The 13,370-nt window shown below is 32.4% G+C and overlaps 1 protein-coding gene across 1 annotated transcript in view; it reads left to right on the top strand.

Annotated features, from left to right (window-relative positions):
- The first annotated feature begins 3,814 nt into the window (after positions 1–3,814).
- The window catches only part of LOC148301015 (potassium voltage-gated channel subfamily KQT member 1-like), a 140,627-nt gene continuing 131,071 nt past the window's right edge, over positions 3,815–13,370 (top strand). The window contains exons 1-2 of the mRNA XM_088273926.1: positions 3,815–4,105; positions 11,095–11,254. Coding sequence (XP_088130052.1) covers positions 3,919–4,105; positions 11,095–11,254 — 347 coding nt within the window. The 5' untranslated portion in view covers positions 3,815–3,918. The remainder of the gene's footprint in view (positions 4,106–11,094; positions 11,255–13,370) is intronic.

Genomic DNA, 13,370 nt, shown 5'->3' with positions numbered 1-13,370 from the left:
TATGTCTGGGCATTTACACAAATATTTCAATTTTATACTTTTTCTGTGGGCCTAAGCGGTTCATTATTAAAATAGATATCAAATTGTGGTACTCTACCACCGGGTTCGAACCGAGAAACTCTGATTTAGGAGTCTGCGACACCAACCACTGGACCACAGCCCGATACCGAATATTGTGTTGGCAGTTGACAGTCAGTAACCGGTAAGATTCACCCCTCAGGGACATCTAGGGGCTATTAATACACGTAATCAGGGGTTTACCGAATACTCGACTATACACGTTGATTGAGTGAACATACCTCGGTCTCTAGTAGGCGAAATCGATTTTACCTGAACAGCTAAACCCACACACGGTGATAACAAGTGGGATACTAGATAGAATTTTGTGAACTATGATTTCACTCAATTAAAAAAATATATATATATATATATAATATATATATATATATATATATATATATATATATATATATATATATATATATATATATATATATATATATATATATATATATATATATATAAATATATATAAATATATATATATAAATATATATATTGTATATATTTATTTTATTTTTTATTTTTTTTAATAATATTTTTTTTAAACAAATATTATTTTCGAGTAAATAAATAAGTTTTTTTGTGATTTTCATGAGAGCAATATTTATCCTGTAGTGAGAAAATAACAGTGGGTATCTTTTATTTATGATTTTATGATTTTACGGAGTAATGAAATTTGATATCATGGGCCATATAAATTATATTATCGGGAACAAAATTTCAGCGCTGGCGTGTGTTGATCGCTGCTCGTAAAATCAAATTCCTATTATAACTGACTGAAAATTAAACTTAACCTTTATTGTGAAATACAGATTTAATTTTTAAAATGTCTTCTTCTTCTTTTTCTTGGTGTAGGCCTTGCGGCCTGTTTTTAATATGGATTAACCTTCTACTGGTCCCAGGTGTCAATTCTTCTCTTTGGTGGTCTACTCAGAAGTTTTCTACCTTGGGATCGGTCGTGCAATGCAATGTGGGGGAGTCTGGATGGTTCCATAGTCCTTACATGCGCATATCATTGTCTTCTTCGTTACTTTTTCTACCTCTTCCCTTCGGTCTCTTAACGTGTTTCCGGGTTTGCACCTCAATGTCCTCATTTCTAAAGCTCTAAAAAGAGATTTGGTTCTCCCTGTATCTCCTATATGTGGCAATCGTTCTTACACATCGCTCACTCCTTTCGAGAACGTCATAAATCAAAATCGTAAATTTTCAGTTGTGTATGTTTTCGGAATGCCCAGAAAATGTTCTATATCCCAGCAAAAAGGGCATATTTTTAACTTAATATTTACCCGCTACAGGGCAGAAAGTGCTGCTTTTGCATTCTGAAGAAAAGGCATTGTTAATTTTTTTTAAATAAACTAGTTATTTTTCAAATGGAGAAAAACCTTCAGGTTTAACCTAAAAATATCTGTTGTACAGTTAAAAGTTCAATAATTAATGTCTTGATAATTATTTTTAATTAATGGTATTATATTTTTAAACTTTAAAAACCTTCTTTGATTTATGACGTTCTTGAAAGGAGTGAGCGACATGTCTTATATATTTTTACTTTGCCTTCAATATTCATGTGTTTATTCTTCCAATTTTTTTCGCTAAGGCACTCCGATAATTCAGCCGCTTTATTGACCTGTCTTAGAGTCTCATCATAGAGGTTTCTAGTGCTACTGATGTCAACTTCCCGATACTTGAATGCCAATTTCAGGTAATTTATATTTAATGGGTTTTTTTTCTCTTTCAGGTGTATAAAGATTTCTCATCGAAAAGAAGAATCAAGAGGTATAACAAGAAATACATTGTGCATAAAATATCATTTATTGACTAAGTGTTAATCATGTCAATTTAAATAAAATTGTGATATAAACGAATAAATCATTAGATTTTTTTGTAACCACAATAATCGTGGTTAAAATAATTAAATAAATACATCAATTAATTATAAAGAATGTGCATAAAGGAACAATTATTAATTTGAAATATTAAAAAAATCACGTTAAAAAGTTTTATTCTGGACGTAAACAGTTGTAATGTATGTGTTATTGGAATAAAAAATATCAAGAACGATTTATAACGATAAAAATGGTGGATTTCGTGACCTTTTTATGTGGAAATAATGGTTTGTCCGAAACATTTGTCGTATCCAGGGTCGGGAATTTAACAGGGACGATTTAGCCCAAGAAACTACCTTTTTACACGGATTACGTCAGTCGTAAAGGGCAAATATTTTAAACATGAAATAATTTAACCGAAAAGCGGACATATCTCGAAGATAAGCGGCGCAAAAATACAAAAGAATTGATAAAATCAGTTGAAATTTGAAATAACAAAATGAATTTGTGTACAAGGAAAAAAAATACACAAATAAAAAATCAGCGAGTCTCGTTAGTGAGTTGAAATTCTTAGGAATTCTGGTGATGAATGCTGTTTTTAAAAGTTTCCCTTAGAAATTTGATAAAAAGAAAGAAAACGTTGATAAGAAACGAGGTATTTTTTGAAAAACAAGTAAAATATAGTTTTACTCGTCAAATAATAAAGCACATAATGTACAAATAATATACTTTGAATTACTTTTAGTTGTATTTGACTGCCATCTGTGATAAATCATAATAATAAAGTGAAATAATCGTTATCGAACATGTGTGCGGGTAGCATTAGAGAATGTGCGTGCGGCTTGAGTGATTAATGGTATTCATATCGTGACAAAGAATAATTGATGATCAAAATACGTTCATTTAGGTTAAAATTATAAGTTTCATTACTTAGATGGTTGCAAATCAAAACAATAATAATTATCGGAGTCAGTAAGTACTATTGCGTGATTCAGTTAAATAAGTTTCGATAATATTACAATAATTTAATGAACGAATTGCGTCATTGGAAATAACTATTGCAACTGTGCGAGAAAAGTATCGAAATAAAAAATATTTTAAAACAGTTTTGAAACTCAGTTCCAACTATACGATATAAGAATCAATGTTATGTGTAAAAACGAAAATATTTAATAACAAAGTTCGAAATAACAGTTGCGAATATTCGATGAGCGGACCACAGTTATAAATAACAGTTGCAAATATGAGATGAGCGGACCACAGTTATAAATAACAGTTGCAAATATGAGATGAGCGGACCACAGTTATAAATAATAGTTGCAAATATGAGATGAGCGGACCACAGTTATAAATAATAGTTGCAAATATGAGATGAAGGGATCACAGTTATAAATAACAGTTGCAAATATTAGATTAGAAGATCACAGTTATAAAAAAAAAACATACGATGTTAGAACATTAATACAAAATAGTTATGATAAAGTAAGTAAGTAAGTAATAATAAACACGCGATGAACGGATTACATATATAAACACTTAAAGGTGTCATGTGATTTGAATTTAAATTTAAAAAAGACTTAATGACGGTGGTTTGTGACATTTTTGTGGTTTGTCGATGCAGTTATGAATAAAACGGAACAATTACAAAGGTGCGATGAATAGATAATTGTTATAAATAACAGTTGCTAACGCGCGATTAACGGATCACGATTGAGAATAATAGTTACTAACGCGCGATGAGCGAATCACGTTTATGATCAAAAGTTGCTAACTCACGATGAATATTTCACGGATATGAATAACAGTTGCTAACCCGTGATGAGCGGATCACGGTTATGAATAACAGTTGTTAGTGCGCGAAGAACGTATCGCGATTATGAATAACAGTTGCTAACTCGCGATGAACGGATCACGGTTGCGTATAGCAGTTGGCAACGTGCGATGAACGGATCACAGTAATAAACTCAAATATCGTGTGATTGGATAATGACTTCTGGCAGTTATTCGTGATGGCAGTAGCCTGAGTATTGAGATGCTCGAGCGGGGGGCCGGCGGGCTGGGGCGCCGCCCCATGGAGCGCCTAGGGCTGGAGGAGGCGCAGACGCTGCTACCGGGCGGGGGGCCGAGCCCCGTCATATGCGCGGGACCCTCCCCCATCAGCGACAACAACAGCCAACACTTGGACCCCACTCCAGACACGCTCACCGCTTCGAGCGGAGGTAAGATTGATTAAAAAAAAAATATTTTAAAGGTGTCTCAACTTGATATGAAACATGGATCATTTTTTCTTTATAAATGAAATGAGATTAAAGTCTGAGCATCGTAGGGCTTACAATCTGACATTTGGATGGCTTAAGCCAGTGCTCCGCAACCTTTTCTCACCTGTGACATACCAAAATTCTTCCTAGAATTCCGCGGCACACCTAAAGTTTAAATATATAGACCATCGAGAATTTATTTATTGATTTGGCTTTTGATTTGTAGCACTCTATTTTAATTTATGCATTGATTTTTAAATCAAACACCGATTTTTTTAGTCAACTTGTTTTTTATTGTTGAAAAACACATAAAAATTTATGTTGTGACAATTGTTTCGCCTCGCATTTGATTGAAAATGCCATAACTAAGCGAAACAATTTTCATAATATTCATTTTTATGTGTTTTTTTCACAATAAAATACAACTTAGTGGACTTAAAAATCAGTGTTCGATTTAACAATTAAAACATAAAATACGTTGAAAAATTATGTATTTAAAACTATATTATAATTTTGAAATAAAAGACAATGTTATGAAAAATAATTTGTCATTGTGTGTTAACACACACCCGCGGCACACCTGAATCCTGCTCACGGCACACCATTGTGCCACGGCACACCGGTTGCGGAGCACTGGCTTAAGCGATTACTTACACTTGTGTAGCGTTCACTATTAAATATTGATACATGTTTCATTCCAAGTTAAAATTGATATCTCATCTGTAGGGTGAATAATCCAGATTCTGATAAAATAATAATATAAATAGTGATTTTTTATAATTTTAATTATATACTTTGCCCGCCTCCGTAGTGTAATGGTCAGCACGCTCGGCTACCGTGCTGGAGGTCCCGGGTTCGATTCCCAGGGAGGGTTAAATAAATATAAGTGATTTTTTACTCTATATTTATTCAATATTACCCTGGACTGATATCTGAAGCGGAGGGCTGATCACCTTTCCTTCATGTTAATGATCAAGATAACACTGCGTTTATATGATGCAGTGCCCTATGCACCATCGGGGTGCGGATAAGGGTTTAAAAAAAAAAAGTTTACTTGTTTCGTATCGCTAAAGTTAGTGGCGGTCGCTATTTCTCATTTTAAATATTGTCCGTTAAATTTCAATTCATCAACTTACTTTCACACCGCTTCCTCGCAGAGGTAGGCAGAGAGAATAGAACGCTACACCACTCTTTCTTTGCAATATCTTTTCGAGTATTCTTCTCCCCTTCATATATATCCGCTGATTATTTCGACTCCTGACTCGACCGCTTTCAAGTATTTGATTTACCTGACCATGACAAGTTTTCCTCGTTTTCTAATTATCTAAATGTTGGCTACTAGTGTTCTTTAGGATGGGAACAATAATAATATACTTTGAGATTATTGTGAAAAAGAACATGTCAAGTTTTTCTCGGTCTTCCTCTGCTCATTTTTCCAACTAAATTAGGTTTATAAATTTGTTTTACCGTTCTTTCCTCACTTATTCGTTCCACACCTCCAAACCACCTCATCACACATTTCATAATTTTATCGATAATTCTTATCTCAGCTATGAATTCTTTCCTTATTCAAGCATTCGAAAATCTATGGCACATCGTTTTACCACACATTCGTCTGAGGGATCGCATTTCGAATGCATTTTGTCTACTTTCATCCTTCTAATTCTTTACTTTCATAATACATATATAATTCCTTTCTTATTAGCATTCTAGTATACTTATCAAAAATATTAATAAAATAGGTATTTTATTCAATGCCTGAGATCCTTGAACACTTTACGCATTTTTTATTTACATTCGATTTTATTTCATAACTAGATTCTCTGTTGAAAACCACTCCGTAAGCAAAATATCCGTTAAAAATATTAGAAAAAGGTGAAGAAGGGTGAATATCTTCATTTTTAAGCACATCCTTTTAATTTCCGCTTTTTCACTTATTAAAAAAATAATAAACCTCGATGCCTATCGGGAATTTAAATGTGAAACGTAAAAAATTAAGCGATTTAGGACGCCATTAATTCACCCTCAGTACTCTCGTACCCAATAAACGCATTTTTCTTCTTTAAATAGCACCAAGATTGCTTTTTTTTACTGCATTATCATAACAGATAAATAACAATTTGAATTTGACATTTTTCTTCACACACACACACATATACACACATTTATCTAATTATATATGGGTATATATGTATACGTGTATATATATATATATATATATATATATATATATATATATATATATATATATATATATATATATATATATATATATATATATATATATATATTTATATATATATTTATATATATATATATATATATATATATATATATATATATATATATATATATATATATATATATATATATATATATATATATATATATATATATATATATATATATATATATATATATATATATGTACTTATCTCAACGTAATAAGGGGGGGGGGTTGCTGTATAATATATTGTTTTAAATTTTATCCAGGCCCCTTTTCCTAGGAAACCGTTCGGCCTTTAATTGCTCAATACAGCGCTAATGGAGGCCACTGAATGAAAAGGTTCAAACAATTGTCGTAATTAATAATGCGTAGCGAAAGGAAACCGAAACGCCATTGAATTAGTTTCGACGGCTTACTGGCACGCAAGGACCTTCTGTCATTACAATCCTTTATCTACTGCAGTGGTTCTTAACCGGTGCTCCGCGACCTTGTTGCGAGTGCTCCGCGAAATTATGAAAACTCTTATTTATTATGATTTTCGTATTTTTTTACTCTTTTTTCTTCAAACTTTTCAATGTAAAACCTTAGAAAACCACGAGAAATTGATTGAGTCAGAAGACGAGTACATATAACTATTTAGAATGAAATAAGTTTGTATGGTGGGTTGAAGCGCGAAGTATGTAAGTAGCTGCCGTCTTGCTGCTAGATCCGCGGGCCAGATAGCCCCGCGCACGCACGCGACCACCGACCGGCGAGAGATCCAACCCCTAGATACAGTCCACAATAAACGAAAATTAGGAAGGAGGGAAAATGCCTGAATTAATAATAAGAGCCGACCCATCTACACACTCCCTACACTCCGTAACCTGCGGCTGATATAAACGATTACCTTTTGGTCAAATTTTGAGGTGTTGGGTAATATATCCAAAATAAAACAAGGTTTTTGTTGGATTGAATTCTACATGTATTTATGTATATTTTAATACGTGACGCGTTTCGTCTTCTTAGGACATTATCAAACACAATTAGGAGTGTTTGATAATGTCCTAAAAAGACGAAACGCGTCACGTATTAAGATATACATAAATAAACGTAGAATTCAATCCAACAAAAACCTTGTTTTATTTTGAATGTATTACCCAACAATTCAATTTGGAATTCTACCAACTGTCTGCAGTTACAATAAATAGATTACCTTTTTGCCTAATTTTGAGGTATTTATAAAAAAAACCTTCTTCTTCTAACCCTTATCCGCACTCAATGGTGCATAGGGCACTGCATTTTATTTTCGCAGTGTTCTCTTGATTACATACATGAAGGCAAGGCGATTACTTCTGCTATTCAGGGACCAGTCCAGGGTAATATTAAGTAAATATTAGAGTGTAAAATCAATAATATTTATTTTCACCCCGCCTCCCCTGGGAATCGAACCCGGGACCTCCAGCACGGTAGCCAAACACGCTAAACATTACACCACGGAAGTGGACACTGTATTACACTACCTGTTATAAATAAATATTGCCCTGTAAATTACCAAACTTCCATATTTTTACCTCAGTAGAGTTTTTTTTTATTAAATATGATTATGTAAGGATATCAGCATTTTTTTGTTGAAAATTATTTGTTATTCTTCATTTTTTTACATCATATAGTAATTAAATGGAAACAATGCTTAATTTAAGATTTTTAATAAATGGGTAGGTATTATTTGTCTTAATTCACCGCTTAACTGGTTCGTATAAGTTGAAAGCAAAATTTCCGTATAAAATCCATGAATAAATTATATTTATTCTTACTGCAAGATAACTGTATTATCGTTTAATCCATCAGCAGCGCCTTCAGCTTTTGGCCCATCCATTATTTAGTAACTATACGGTACAGGGTGGTTAGGAATAGTTAACAAACCCAGTATAAATAATTATTCTTCAAAACTTTTTTCATGACAATCATTAATCAAAAACATTTCACAAGAAATTATGTCATGTATTAGAAATAGGGTGGTTAAGTCAATATTTGGAAGACAAACTTTTCCAAGCCTCAGATTTAGCTATTTATAACTTGAATATTAGGGGGACTTGATTCCAAACCCAGCTAAAATGGTTTTCAACACATATGTTCTTTCACAACATTATGCAAATCCTTGTTCACAAATCTGAGTTTCTCGGATTTAATTTTACATTTTCGTAGTTGGAAATTGAAGCAGGGGAAGGCCGAGCAAAACTAGGCATGTAATACTAGAAATGTCAATTTCTTAAAACAAGGATAAGAGTTGGAGTAACCTGCGAATTTGTACATATTCGAATATTTATTTATTTATTTTTATTAAATAATGTTACATTTTTTTGACAATTTCTATACATTTCTTCTTAATACAATCTTTTAATTTAGTTGCGCTGAGCCTCTCTAAAAAAGAGACTGAGCTCTTGTGCTTGGAGAGGGATTTTTTTGTTTTTGTTTATAGTATCATGTTGTTTATTAAAAAAATATTACAGGGGAACAAATATATTTATGAAAGAGAAGAAGATTTTTTGCAAAGTCATATTGGTTTGGTGATCTATTTTCTTTGCCTACCGCTGCAGGGAAGTGGTGTGATGTTTAGTTTTCAGTGTCTTTACCTACTTCATCCTTCGTCCCGAGTATACAAATCTCAAATGCGAATTTTAAGGATTTCACAAATGTTATGATGTTGAATTCACCGAAACACGTGTCACATTTTATTGTTCACACTATTATTATTTACTGAATAAAACAAGTTAAATAAAGTTGAACAAAGAATGAAAAAATATAATACAAGGTGATCAGTTCTGCCATCTTGATTCCTGACCACCGTGCGTTTAAATTTGAAACAGGGAAAAATACTTGTTTTTTGTTATTCTCAAACAAATTTAATCAACGAAAAATAAGTATCTTTGCCATTCTTAATCAAATATGCAAAGACATAATTAAGAAAAAAAAAGCATTAATCAAAATTAATGTTTAAAATGTTTATATAAAATAAATGTTTTTTTTAGTTATATTTACTTATTTATTAAATTATTTCAAATATTATTTTACTCGCGATATAAATATCTCGAGCAAAATAATTTTTGAAATATGTAATTAAATAAATAATTCAATATAACTTATAATAATAAACAAATTAAGATAAGTACTGCCATCTATTGCATTTCATCAAAACTAAGAAAATTGGTTTGCGCCTCGAATAATCTGTACTTAAAGTAAGCCAGCTTTAGTGCTGGCGCAGAATTGGCAAGAGGGTGAAAGATGAGGGAACGACTAGAAAAACATGGATGAGAACATCAAAAATGAAAATAGGAGAAAGGAATATGAAGATATTAGAAGTGAAAATTGAAATAATATTTTGTGTGTTCTAGTTCTTGTTCACATAGTCTGAATTTACTTCACTTAATTTTTAAATATATCGATATTTTATATCTTAACAGAGATAAAGAAGTCTTTTAAGATGGGAATATTGAACATTGGAATCTGAGTATTAACAGTGTACACGAATCGTCATAGATTGAAGTAATTGATCACTTTAAATACTATAAATCTAATTAACCTATTATTATCTTGTAAAAAAAAAAGTTTTTGAAATTGTTGATATTAACATAGTCCCGTCTGCCCTCAACCTTTCCCCCTACTAAAAACTGTGGAAGGAAATATTTTTTTCCACGGAATATGTGACCAAAGTGTGTGGCTTTTCGTTTTAATAAATTTTAATTAAATTTTAAATACTTTGAAAACTACTACCATGTTGAAGAAATGAATAAAATACTTTCATTAATTGATTCGGCAGTCACTTTGTGGTAAAATCTATCCATTTTTAATTAATGTTTTACTTAGTAAATACCACTATTTCTTAAAATCTACTGTGACACGTGTTTCGATGCATTCGCACATTCCGGTGTTTGAAAATGATGCGGAATGCATCGAAACACGTGTCACAGTAGATTTTAAGAAATAGTGGTATTTACTAGGTAAAACATCAATTAAAAATGAATAAAATACTCTTAAAATGTGATTTTTCATAACTTTTTTTGTTTTTTTTTGTTTTCAGTTATTTTCCATCTCTGTCCAAGCGGCTAGACTATGGAATGAATTACCTCTCCTTGTAAAAAATTCATCTTCTTTCTTCATTACTATCTATCATTAGATTCCTAACTGTCCATCAAACCTCCTCCCTTAGTTTTTCCCTCTACCTCCTTCCCTAAACTCTCTTTTTTCCTTTACCTTCCTCATTATCATCAACTTGTAATTTATGTTTTGTATTTATAATTAAATGTTCAAGCACTATCTACACTCTGATAGCAAACAGATATATCGTAGTCATACAGGAGAAAGTGACCAAGTGTATTTTTTTACAAAATTTTGATCATTGACTATTCGATATCTTACTAGCTTAATTTTGCCCTGGGAAAAATCCCAAAGGATTTTAAACTTGGAAGTATAATATATTGAATTGTTAAAAATGACTGCATTGATTTTTATTTTATTGCCAAGCAAAAGTCACTGAAATGGCCCTCCTGAACATTTTACGTTTTGTTAGTTGGTCGCTTTCTCCTGTACGACTACGATATATGGTATCAAACATTTTGACCAATATCACTAGTCTGTTTTTGATTGTTTGAAAGATATTGCTTTTTAGCAATTAGCCCGCCAACATACTTATTTCTTTTCTATACACGAAGTTTAAATAAATAAATTAATAAATATTTTGCAGCGGCCCTCCTGTTGGAGCAGCCCCGCGAGTGGGGCGCGGCGGGGCGCTACCTCGTGCGGAAGCAGCGCCGGCACGCGGGCCGGGCCACCTTCCAGGGCCAGGTCTACAACTTCCTGGAGCGCCCGGTCGGCTGGCGGTGCTTCATCTACCACTTCTCCGTGTGAGTACCACCCTCCTCTCCTCTCCCCGCTTCACTACCAATCTCGCGACAACGAATGCTCCCTGAACCAGTTTACACTGATATTTATAACAACGAATGCTTCCTGAACCATTTTACACTGATATTTATAACAACGAATGCTCCCTGAACCATTTTTTAATGATATTATGTATGACATTTCAAACAACGAATGCTTCCTGAACCGTTTTTTAATGATATTATGTATGACATTTAAAACAACGAGTGCTCCCTGAACCGTTTTTAATGATATTATGTATGATATTTAAAACAACGAATGCTCCCTGAACCATTTTATAATGATATTATGTATGACATTTAAAACAACGAATGCTCCCTGAACCATTTTTTAATGATATTATGTATGACATTTAAAACAACGAATGCTCCCTGAACCATTTTTTAATGATATTATGTATGACATTTAAAACAACGAATGCTCCCTGAACCATTTTCCACTGATATTTTGTAAGAACATTAAAAACAACGAATGCTCCTTTTCATAATTTACAAGCATCTTTTCAGAAAATTAGTATAAGATTTATGTGATATTTATTTTTCAAAGACTGTACCGAATGTTCCTTAAGTATTTTTCGTATTTAATTTATCAACTAACGCTCATTGTACATTTTGGATGTAATTTTATTTAAAGTTATATAAAATGATTTATGAAACACACGATCAGCTTTAAAACATAGAATTCTTCCTGAAATATTTTTAATGCTCAATCAAAACTAGAACAACGCTTTAAATATATTAAGAGAACGGACGACCCCTATTATATTAATAAATATATGTTACATTAATAAACTTATATATTTTTATACTAAAGTAAAAAAACAAATGACTTATTGTTTTTGTATTTATTTCACTTGCATATTTTTATTTATTTCATTGACTACTGGAAAAAATGAAGAAAAAACTGTTAAGAAAAAAACGTACGTTTGAAAAATATATAAGTTTAGATGTTATAAATCTGAGGACAACGAATGCTCCTTGGATTATTTTCTTTCATCATTTTACGTTGATCCGTTAAAAGCAAAATATTTTTTTGGTGTACGTAAGTTCAACTTTTTATTATTATTTTGACATACGAGTATTTTAGCATTTAAGTGAAATATGTGAAAAAATATAAACAGCGAAATACGTGTGTTGAAATATTTTACTTTTAATTTTTGAGGAATTACTACGTTAAATTTAAGGGTTACCTCGAATATTTGGAATTTAGATTAACGTATGTGAAGAATTTAAGGGAAAGGAATGTTTATGTTCAAAAGAAACGCAATGATTTATTTTCATACATACTTATTTCTTTTGTCGTAAACTCTTTACTTACGAATGATGCGACTATGTGAAACAAATTTAATTAATGTACCGATTTTGATAAGTTTTAATTTTTCTAATCAAATGTATGGATGAAAATTAAGACTTCAAAATATTTTGAAAATGATGAGTGTTTTATATTGCTACGTTATTAATCTGAATCACAGTAATCTATTTAAAAAAATATTTTAAATAAATATATCATTCGTTAGTGAAGAGTTTCAGCCTGAATAAGTATTTATGAAAATACTGCGCAGAGATCCCCTAGTAATTATATTACGCTTTATAAATATTATATTTTGGAGTTGAAGAGTGCCGAAATAAGATTGAGATTCGAGGAAACGGTCGGACAACGTGTCCAGCAAGACATCGATCCTCAGCCCATTAATGTTGACTCGATTGAGGCACAGTGGGCTAGTCTCAAATCGGCTCTCAACTCTTCCGCCAATGAGGTTCTTGGCCCCAGGATAGGAGAAAGACCCCATTGGATGTCAGATGAGACCTGGGGAAAGATGGCTGAGCGCGCTCACTTAAAAGCACTGAGGGACAGTGAAAGTGACCCCTACCAACTGGACACCCTCAGAGATGACTACAGGCGCCAAGATCGTATAGTCAAACGATCATGCAGACTCGATAAGCGCCGTCATCTCGATTCTCTTATTGTAACGGCGGAACATGCTGCCCAAGGAAATGACACGCGGAAATTATTCCAAATAACAAGGAAGATCTGCGGAAAGAATTCGGTAACCCCTGGAGCTGTGAAAAACACAAATGG

Source organism: Brachycentrus maculatus, unplaced genomic scaffold, assembly GCF_059751285.1.
Source record: "Brachycentrus maculatus isolate JH-2025_06_01 unplaced genomic scaffold, ASM5975128v1 h1tg000620l, whole genome shotgun sequence".
Classification (NCBI taxonomy): domain Eukaryota; kingdom Metazoa; phylum Arthropoda; class Insecta; order Trichoptera; family Brachycentridae; genus Brachycentrus; species Brachycentrus maculatus.
The sequence above is the reverse complement of the archived record's forward strand: the minus strand, read 5'-3'. Positions and strand labels throughout refer to the sequence as shown.